The sequence below is a fragment of the Hyaena hyaena genome, unplaced genomic scaffold, assembly GCF_003009895.1.
Source record: "Hyaena hyaena isolate Hyena2069 unplaced genomic scaffold, ASM300989v1 scaffold_333, whole genome shotgun sequence".
NCBI lineage: Eukaryota > Metazoa > Chordata > Mammalia > Carnivora > Hyaenidae > Hyaena > Hyaena hyaena.
Window position 1 is genome coordinate 1,558,630 of NW_024080963.1, and position 10,641 is coordinate 1,569,270.

The following is a 10,641-nucleotide window of genomic DNA, read 5'->3' on the forward strand; positions in this document are numbered from 1 at the left end:
CCTACTTTTAATTATAGAAGACATACGTGACAGGAATGCCTGGGTGGCTCAGTTGGTTAAGTGTCTGACTCTTGATTTCGGCTCAGGCCATGATCTCATAGTTTGTGAGTTCAAGCCCCACATTGGGCTCTGCACTGACAGGGTGAAGCCTGCTTGGGATTCTCTCTCTCTACCCCTCCCCCACTTTCTCAAAATAAATAAACACAAAAACGATAGAACAAAATACTTGCACCTATGTCATAGGTGAGGAAGTGATATAGAGAGAAGGAAGGAAGACAATAAGACAGTGGTGAGAAGGACTTCTCGTTATGGAAGGCCTCTATACAATATGTAGAGAACATCTGAAAAGAATTCTAAGAAAAGAATTGTGCCATGCAGGTATATGGAGAAGAAAATTCTGAACAAACAGTCCTTTGCATATGAGCCCTTATATAACCTGGCTTTTTATATCCAAAAACACTTTTATGAACAAAGAAGATATATTTGAATCAATGCTCTGTGAGATCTACATTGTGAGAAGCACAAATATTAAAGGAAATAATGCACACTAAACAGAAATCTTTTCAGCTAACACAGGTTGGCCAGCAGTTCTCCAGTCCTCCAACCACACAGGGTACCATGTCTGCCTCTGTGGAAACTTGTCTTTTAACCAGTACTTCAAAGTAACAGTCAGCACAGCAATTCTACTATCATCAAATAATTCAGTTATTGTAATCCTCAGTAAAGAGCCAGGACTGCAAGCCTTTGAAATACCCACAGAATCAAACATTCAATTCCCTGTTAAGTAAGCTTTTGTATGTTTTTCTGAACATGTAGACCTGTCTACTACTATTAAAAATTAAACCGTGGTCAATGCTTTTTTTTTTTTCTTCAAGTTTATTTATTTTGAGGGGGGAGGAAAGAGCACAGGTGAGAGGCAGAGATAGAGGGAGAGAATCCTAAGCAGGCTCCACACTGTCAGCAAAGAGCCCAACTCAGAGCTCTCTTCAGGAACTGAGCCACCTGAACGGCTGCCAGAGGTGCCCCAAATCTTTTTTTGTTTCAAACCTGAGTACTCTATTCTCCAAATGATCTGTACAAACAAGTACTTTAGCCCACTTTCTTAAGTTTTTTCCCCCAAAATCACTTTTGGGACACTTCAGGTTTCTAACACAACAGACCATTTAAAAAATATATGCTTTGTTAACTTAAATAAAAACATATCTTTATCTGTTCATTCATACTATATTCTATTCCAGAAAGGATTTAGGGCAGAAATATAAAGGAAGACAAAGCACTGAATTTGCTACATTATCAAAAGTTTTTTTCTCCTAAGATTTTTAGACCTTTTAAAAATATTTTGTGTCTTTTATAAGACTATACTATATTTACATTATAGCAAAAGTGCATTTCCTTTTCTAGCACACTTTCAAGGGGAAATTTATTCCAGTTTAAACATTTTCCTACAGTGTAAAAAAGAAAAAGAACTTCTTAGCAGGTAAAACTTTGTTTCCATTTCTTTGGCGTTTTTTCATTCTGAACACATTCAGTAGAGGCAAAAACATATTAAAACCAATTTCAATGTTACAGTCCACATTCAGTTGCAAAACTAGAATTGTTACACAGAAATTTAACTCAACTGGCCTTCCATGTAGGTATGAAAATTTATTTAATTCCTAATCTTAATTTTGTCTGCAACTAAATCCAATCTAAGTATCATTAACTTACAAAAAAGAGCACTTTTTCTAAAGGCAATAAATCATATGAAAGAATTTTCCTATGAAGTGTGGGTACCTACAATACATCTAGCCACTTATGACAATTACTACAAAACCTTTATTAACAAACTCCCTCTCCTACACACCCCCCCAAGCCCCAACAGATAAACAGTAGACAGTTATGGTATAAAAACCCTAAGCTAACAAATAAAAAAAACACATTCTTGAATCTAACACTAAACTGTTAATCTCAGTCCACTTCCTTAATAAAAATCTATCCACCTTGAGAAGTTTTGAGAATAAAGAAGGATCCACATAATGCACTGTCCGAAATAGTAACCATACACCACCACATATGGCTATTTGAATTTAAACTTAAGTTAATTACATTTAAAATTTCGGTTCCTCAATTGCACTAACCATATTTCAAGTGTACAATAGCCACATGTGGCTAATGGCCATCATATTGGACAGAGCAGATAGAGGACATTTCCATCATCACACAAAGTTCAATTGTGCAGTACAAATGGTAAGTTTTCAGTAAATCACAAATACTATCACCATGCTATACTGACTTCTCTTACCAGTTTTCAAGGAAAGAAAAAATTCTGTTCTCTAGACTTTTATCTAACAACATAAATCACTCAGGCAAAATCCAAAAATAGATTAAGATGTACAATATTTTAAGTACTCCCAATTTAGGTTTTTTGCCTTATACCTCACATTAACTTCTGAAGAGAGGAAAGCAGCAGCAACAGTTGCCAACTTGGCAACACTAGGTTGCAAGGCATTAGGGTATATCCAACTTGTCCCCTAAAATCTAAAAAGGTGTAGGGGCACCTTCATGGCTCAGTCGGATGAGCGTCAGACTTCAGTTCGGATCGTGATCTCATGGTTTGTGAGTTCGAGACCCACATCAGGCTCACTGCTGTCAGGCTGTCAGCACAGAGCCCACTTCAGATCCTGTCTCCTCTCTGCCCTTCCCTCACTTGCGCTATCCCAAAAATAAATAAATATTTAAAAGAATAATAAAAATAAAAACGTGTGGATTTCATTCCACCTTGGCAACCCCATTTTTCCTACTTTTAACCTAGATCCTAAAAGAGTGGTGTAAAGATCTGGTAATAAACCCAAACTATTTAGATAAACAGCATCAGGAGTAGGCAAAGTCATAATTTTTTAATGACTTTCATGTTTTCCAGATTGCCAATATAGTGTATAATTACAACAACAAAAAATTCACACATAAAAAATACTTCTGGTAGGCAAATAACTCTTCTTTAAAGTAACCTCTTACAGGATCACTTTGGGTGGCTCAGTTGAGCATCTGACTTGGTTTCAGCTCAGATCATGATCAGAGTGAGATCAAGCCCTGAGAACTGAGTCAGGCTCCACACTGAGCATAGCATGGAGCCTGCTTGGGTTTGGGTCTGTCTCTGTCTCTCTCTCCTGTGTGCACTCTCTCTAAATAAATAAATTTTAAAAAATAAACTAAATTCCAACATAATATAGGTCCCAATAACTTCACTCCCTGCCCTTTCTCTAGACAAATTATAGACAAGACACATTTTACAGACACTGACCAACTAATGACAACTCTCTAGCAGAAAACTGTTAATATATGAAAAAAAAAAGGGGCCCAATATGCAACAAAACTGAATTTTAGGTGTCGACTAAATTAGAACAAGCCAGGCAAATCCATTACAGTAACTTTTTGCAAACTGATGTGTAAAAGAAATTTCCTTTGAAAAACTGAGGCAAAAGAATACTTCATTATTTTGAAATTGAGGTTTCAAATTTTTAAAAATAGTAAACTAACTTCATTTCTTACAGAAACTTTCTAAAAGCAAGTATGGCACAACTAACAAAGCAGCAGCTAAAAGACGGAATACTGTGGGAATGACTGAACAGTTACTAACCTAGCAACACTTATTATAGGCATTAGAGTATGCCCAACTTTTTGGACTGGAGGGTGGTGGGGGCAGAGGGGAGCTTAAAAGCAAGAGCTAACACACCATAAAAACCAAGGAAGCAAAAGCTATTTTCAAAGAGTGAATACTAACTATACTTATGGTTAGTAATATTTTTTTCATTCCTAATGTAATAAATAAGGACATTATCTCACCTTTTCTTTAGTAATTTTCACATTTCTTCTGCATATACCTTATCACAATAAAGCCTTTAGTACTTTGATTTTAGCAATGAACTTAAAGGTTTTGCCCTATCCCAACCAGGAAAAAAAAAAAAAAAAACTGTGTAAAATGCTTAATCAGAAACTGCTATTTTATGAATGGTTAAACTATGGTACATCTATAATCACAGAATTCTGGGGCACTTGGGTGGCTGAGTCGGTTAATCATCCTACTACAGGCCAGGTCATGATCTCACGGTTCATGGGTTCAAGCCCCGCGTCCAGCTCTCTGTTGACAGCTAGCTCAGAGCCTGGACCATGTTTCGGATTCTGTGTCTCCCTCTCTCTGACCCTCCCCTGCTCACGCTGTCTCTCTCAGAAATAAATAAAAACATTAAATTTTTTTTTAAAAATCACAGAATTCTACTCAATAAAAAGGAACAATCTAGTATTAATACATCCAACAACTTGGATGAATCTCAATTCATTATGTTGCATTAAAAAAAAAAGGCCAATCCTAAAAAGTTATAAATACTGTATGATTCTTTTCAGTAAGTGTTATCGAAATGACAAAACTATAGAAATAGAGAATAGAATAGTAGTGGTTGCAGACTTTGGGAGTGAATGGGATGGAAGGAGGAAGAGGGTGTGGTTCTTGAAGGACAACAGAAGGATCCTTGTGCTGATAAACTGTTCTGCATATTGACTGTAGTGGTGGTTATGTAATTACACTTGTGATAACACTGCACGGAACTAAATACAACACACAAATTAGTACAAGTAAACTGGAGAAATCTGAGTAAGACTCGTACAGTGTATCAATGTTATCATATTGAACTACAGTTTTATAAGGCATTAGCACTGGGAAAACTGGGTAAAACTGGTAACAAGGGATCTCTGTATTAGTCCTTCAACTACATGTGAATATAGTTACCTCAAAATTTAAAAATTTTTTTTTTAAAAACTGCTACCCTACCAACTAGGATAATCTGAATACAAACTGTACATTCCAAAGTATTAGGGAAAGGTTGTTAATAATACTATGGTTATACAGGGCAATGTCCTTATTTTCAAAAAATTCTTGCTGGAGCATTTATGGATGAAACAGTATGTCTGCAACCTACTTTGAGAAGAGAGAAAAAGCAAATCTGGCAAAATGTTACACATTAAATTTAGGTAAAGATTTTATGAGTGTTCCTTGTATTCTCTCAACTTTTCTTCTTGAGTTCTTTTTTCAAAAACAAGTTTGAGGAGGAAGACTTAAGACAAATTTTTATCGTAAAACTATGTTACAGTCGAACCTACACACCAGTTCGTCTTTTAAAAGATTTAATAGTAAATTGTTCTGTTAAAACTATGGTATAGTCCCATCTACACTCATTATTTGTAAAACAAAAAAAAAAATGACGGTAAGAATTTTTCAGGGTAAAAGTTATGTGGTATTGGACATGATTTTCTGATAAACTTAATTCAACGTGAATTAACTAAGTCTGTAAGGTATATGGATATTTTTGTAAAATCAAAGTTAGTTTGGGCGCCTGGGTGGCTCAGTAGGTTAAGCATCCAACTTCAGCCCAGGTCATGATCCCACGGTTACTGAGTTCGAGCCCCGGTTACTGAGTTCGAGCCCCACCTCCAGCTCTGTGCTGACAGCTCAGAGCCTGGGGCCTGCTTCGGATTCTAAGTCTCCAGCTCTCTCTGCCCCTCCCCCCCTCACACTCTGTCTCTCAAAAATACACATCAAAAAAACAAAATAAGAAATTAAAGTTAGTTCAACATGGATTACTCCTTCCTATTTCTAGAAAACTGGATCTCTGGAGTTCTACTTTTCAAACAAGGGATGTAAATCGAAATTTCGAGGAAAAAAGCTAACACTTTCATGCAGTTTTAAGTTCTGCAAACAGTTAATCCTTTCATAAACAAATGTCTGCATGAAGGGGCAACCCACACACTATATGCCAAACAAAAAATATGCCACAATGTATTAATTATAGCGCCAATGCTACAAAATATATTTTACAACGTAAACAGTCCTTCCAAACATAACTGCATTTTAAGGTATCAAAAAAAAAAAAAGTAAACTGCACACATTTGAAATATAAGAAGGGAGTTCGAGCTACCGTCAAAAAGATCCATCTCATAAGCTCTTATGTTGTCTTTGCTAAATTCTGCATCAGTGTTAATACATTTCAGTCTAAGAAAATCTGCGTCTAGAACATCTGAACTAAAACTGCATAAACTTTTCACTTCCAACTGGACGGTCGCCTCGCACTGGGCCCCATCTCCGGAGTAGGGTATGGGGTGGGGTTGTTTCCCTCTTGCAAACTAAGATACAAATGCCCCTTCCCAGCTCCATCCAGAAAGACGGGAAAAAGAAAATCTGCAAACTCAAGTATGAAATTGACTACAAGAAGGGAGTCGTTTAAGAAAGCTTCCTTTCCTCTGCTGAACTCCTTCCTTCCCTCCTTCCAGGTCATTCAGTGACCCCGGGCGGGGACAGGTGAATATCTAGAGAGGAAGAGGGAGGGACGGACGATGGAGAGAGAGCCGCGCTTGGGCAATGAATGAGCTGTGCCGCATCCGCACCACCTGTTCCTTCCAAGGGAGCCACCCTGATCTGCCGGCGGCATTCACGCACCCCACCCCCCAGGCCGCGACTCCCACCTGTGTTGCCCGCTTCTCCGCTAAAGGCCGAGCCTGTCCTCCCTTCACTTGGGGCGGGTGAAAACCCGCAGTCTGGAAGCTAGGAGAACGGGGCCTAGTCCGGAACCACGGCCTCCGAAGCGTGGAAACAGGAGGAAGCCCATGGCCAGGGGCGCGCGGGGTGAAGTGGGAAACACAGGGAACAGACGAGGGGGTACATTTGACTTGACTAGAAGTACGAAGGCGGGGTTCCTGGCGGTGGTGGCTCGGTGCCCGCCGGACCGAGGTTAGGGGTGACAGGCCCGTGTACCGGCTAAATCCTCCCCACTGCTTGCCCAGAGTCACACACTTACCAAGATCCGCTTGAAGAGCGCGTTCTCCTTGGGCGGGAGGCTCACGGCCGGCATCGTTCCGGCTCCTCCCGCTGCTCCCGCCACCGCCCGGCTCGGTCAGTCTGTTTGTCCGACCGCCGCCACCGCCGCCGTCGCCGCCGCCGCCGTGCCCTGGCTGCTTCAGCCTTAATTGCACCGATCCACCGCCGCCACCAGGCCTCAAGTGTCACCGCGTCGCCCAACCCGACACCCTCTTCCCTTCGTTGTCTTTTTTCTTTTCTCACTTAACGCTGCCGCCGCCTCCCCCCCCCACGGGTCTCCGTCGGCGGTTCACGTGGTAACTGAACAGACCGACAGAGGCAGCCAAAATGGCGGACGCGGAGGGCTTTCCCACCCGGGTCACAGCTCCTAGCACGCAGGCGCGATGACCTCCTTTCCCCACCTCCTCTGTCCTAGAGCTTGCTGGGAAATCTGGAGGCCGGCCGGTGGGCGGAGACCGCAAGGGTCGCGGCTGGTCCCGCCCATGCCTTCTCTCAGAATGTGTTGGAGGTGCGGAGGGCTTGGCGGCTAAGTGCGTTTCCGGCCGCCTCCAACTCAGAAATAGCCTTTCTGTTCTTTCCTGCTAGAGTGGCCTTTCATTCACTGGGTAGACTTTCCCAGCTTGTATGATCACATTTTGAGCCTGAAGTGCTAAAATGCAAGTGTTAAAGAAGTTCTGCGTTTGATCGTGAAGTTCCTAATTAAGCAGAGGCGGAAAGGAAAGAAGGCTTCACCCCAGGGGGACTTACAGATACGGAAAGAAGAGGCTTAATGGTGTCTGAAAACAGTAAAAGAGCTTTACCAATTAAATGGGCATGGCTGGAGTATCGGTGATTTAGCTTATTATTTAAGGTGAGCCTGGAAAATAGCCATATCCAAAGCGTCATATTTGTACTGCCAAAGAAGCATCTGAAAGTTAAAGTGTTTTATTTAGTTTTTGAATCCATACAACATAAGGTTAATGGCTGTTTGAGTCACCTTGGGGTATGGAGAGTTCAGGGACATTGACTCCACTGGAGATGGCTTAAAGCTAGTGCTTAATACTGTTTTGAACTCCCCATCACCAGAAATCTTCAAATCTTGAAAACCGGAATATCAGGCAAGGACCCTAGTAGGCAAGATCAGGCTGGATACTGAATGTGACCTGTTCCACCGAGAAGGAGAGGCAGCAGGAGGATTATTAGTTCGTTCATCTTACCTAAAGTATTTCCATATCGCTGTTGCCAAAGTGTCTCTTCACACAAAAAAAATTAACCATAAATAAATAACCTCCCAGTTTTAATACTACGAAAGGGACATGTAGAGTGAAAATTTTCCCTCTTAATATACTTAAGTTCTCTACGGATACTTGTAGGTCTTCATCATTAAGTATTTAAAATTTATAGAACTACAACCTTTAAGAAGTCTATATATTTGTCATTCAGATTTGACAAATGTTAACATTTTGTAATTGCTTCTGCTTGTTTTTTAAATAAAAATTTGCAGGTACATCAGGAACTGCATCCCTATCCAGATCCTGAATTTGATGTATAATATTATCATGCATAGAGTCGCCTGGGTAGCTCAGTCGGTTATCCATTTGACTCTTGGTTTCAGTTCAAGTCATGATCTCAAGATTCCCAAGTTCGAGCCCCAACCCCATATCAGGCTTCATGCTGACAGTGTGGAGCCTGCTTGGGATTCTTTCTGTTCCCTCTCTGTCCCTCCCCCTCCCTCAAAAATAAAAAATATTCTCATGCATCATAGATCAATAAGCATATATGTAGTGATATTCTATTTTATATTGTTTTCAACTTTGCTCTTCTTTAACCCTCCTTGGGAATAAGAAGTGTGAGTGGAGTAAGATGTTGCCCAGTAGAAAAATCTGGGACTAGAACATTGTTTTCCTAGCTGCTAACTCAAATCCTCTCACCTTTTCCCTGGGTCATAAATAAGGTTTTAGCATTCAAGGTCTGGAAATGCTTACATGAACTTCATATAGCAAGTTCTATCAAAATATAGCTACTAGCTCCTGGCTAGAAATGCTTCATCAGGATTTTTCTCAAGATGGAGTTTCACCTACAGCTGCCTATTCCAAGTGTAGGGTTCCATCAGCTCTAATATGCTGAGAGTAATGTGCTTATATTTCATCACTTTCCCAAAATATACAGTAGTAAAAGGATACAGGGACTAAAAGAACAAAACAGCCTTTTTCCAACAGCTGTACTGAAATCAGTAATTTGCTTACTGGCTCTGTATGCTCTGACTAAACATAACTTCTGTTTCAACTTGTTGGATATTAGCAAAACCTGTGTCAGGACAAGCTTCCAAGGGATGGTGTAGAAAGAATATACAACTGTCAGGTTGCTGAGTGGACAAGAAGTTGAGAACCAACAACTGACTCAGCATATTAGTTGGGTGGTTTGCTTACTTGAGCATGAGTCCCGGAGGCTCAAACTAGGTTACAAACCATAATGTGACTCACAGATTAGCAATCTAGTTAGCCATCAGTTACATGTAAAAAGGAACCTAAAAGCATAGTACAATTATTTTACTCTTCGGTCAATAATTTTTCGTTAACCCCCCCCCCCATAACATTGCTAAATAAAATATACAGAGGTGGGGCACCTGGCTGCCTCAGTCAATAGCACATGTGGCTTTTGATCTCAGGGTGGTGATTTCAAGCCCCACATTGGGCATTAGAGCTTACTTTAAAAAAGGAAAGAAAGAAAGAAACAGAGATTTGCTGACATTCATTATGCTTCTAGATGGCCTTAAGTTTAAAGGATTAAGATATTAAAATTTACTATTTCTTTTACCTACATATATATTTTTCATGGTCTTTTTTATACATCAGATTGAATTGAGAATTGAACGCACAAAATCTAGCTCAATTGTGAAAGATATTTATTGTCAATACAATGTCTTTGGTAGCCCAAAACAAGTTGTTTACAACTACTGAACACTCTGAGCTTCCCAAGGACTCTGTAGGATAGGTTTTATGTTACAGCTATAAAAGGAGGCATAGAGAGATTAAGTAATTCGCCTAAAAATCAACAGCTAAAAGATGGACTACAGGAATGGCAATTTGAACTTGACACTTTGAACCCTGTTCTACAGCTCATGGCCCCAGAGGACTGTCAAAGCCTGTTAGGAGAGCTAACAAGGATCACTAGATGTGGGGTCTGAAGACCTTAGTCTGAATCACACCTCCTGGGACTGTGGGGTCCTGAGCCTGAGCCAGTCAGGGCACTTCCAAAATAAGAAGATTCTTTTCCCCACAGTGCTTTACTACAATAGTGTGTGAACAGACTTTTAGGAACTGTTGAGAGGTCATTTGAAGTATGTTTCACCTTGGATGAGTAACTTGCCTTCCTCGAGTTTCATCTGTAAACTAAAGATAACAAGGCTTATCAAGCGGTCATTGTTAAGATTAAACGAGACAACACATGTAAGGCATATGATGCATAATACAGTGTCTAGAACACAGAATTCAATCAAACTGCTAGTTATTACACAACATGACCCTTCATTTTCAGTTTTCTGGCTCATGTGGCAAGATTTTAGTTAATCTCTTGAGTATCCCTTGGGCAAAGGCCTGAAATTAACTCCCAGAGGACAGAGAAGGGGATAAATTTCCCTTCCCCACCTTTTAGTCATTTCCTTTCTAACCTCATTTTATAGATAGAAGGCTCAGACCGATAGAGCCAGGGTACCTGGCTCCTACCGCGATTCTCCGGAGTCAACACCTCGACGCAGCCTTGCTACGGCAGCGAGTCCCGCACTTTGTTCCGCCAGAGGGCGCTCGGCCAGGCGCCGA

The 10,641-nt window shown here is 40.5% G+C and overlaps 1 protein-coding gene across 2 annotated transcripts in view; it reads right to left on the minus strand.

Annotated features, from left to right (window-relative positions):
- Positions 1–7,254, minus strand: part of NAA15 (N-alpha-acetyltransferase 15, NatA auxiliary subunit) — an 81,693-nt gene extending 74,439 nt beyond the window's left edge. For both annotated transcript variants that reach the window (XM_039249145.1, XM_039249144.1), the window contains exon 1: positions 6,825–7,254. In XM_039249145.1, coding sequence (XP_039105076.1) covers positions 6,825–6,878 — 54 coding nt within the window. In that variant the 5' untranslated portion in view covers positions 6,879–7,254. The remainder of the gene's footprint in view (positions 1–6,824) is intronic.
- Positions 7,255–10,641: the final 3,387 nt, after the last annotated feature.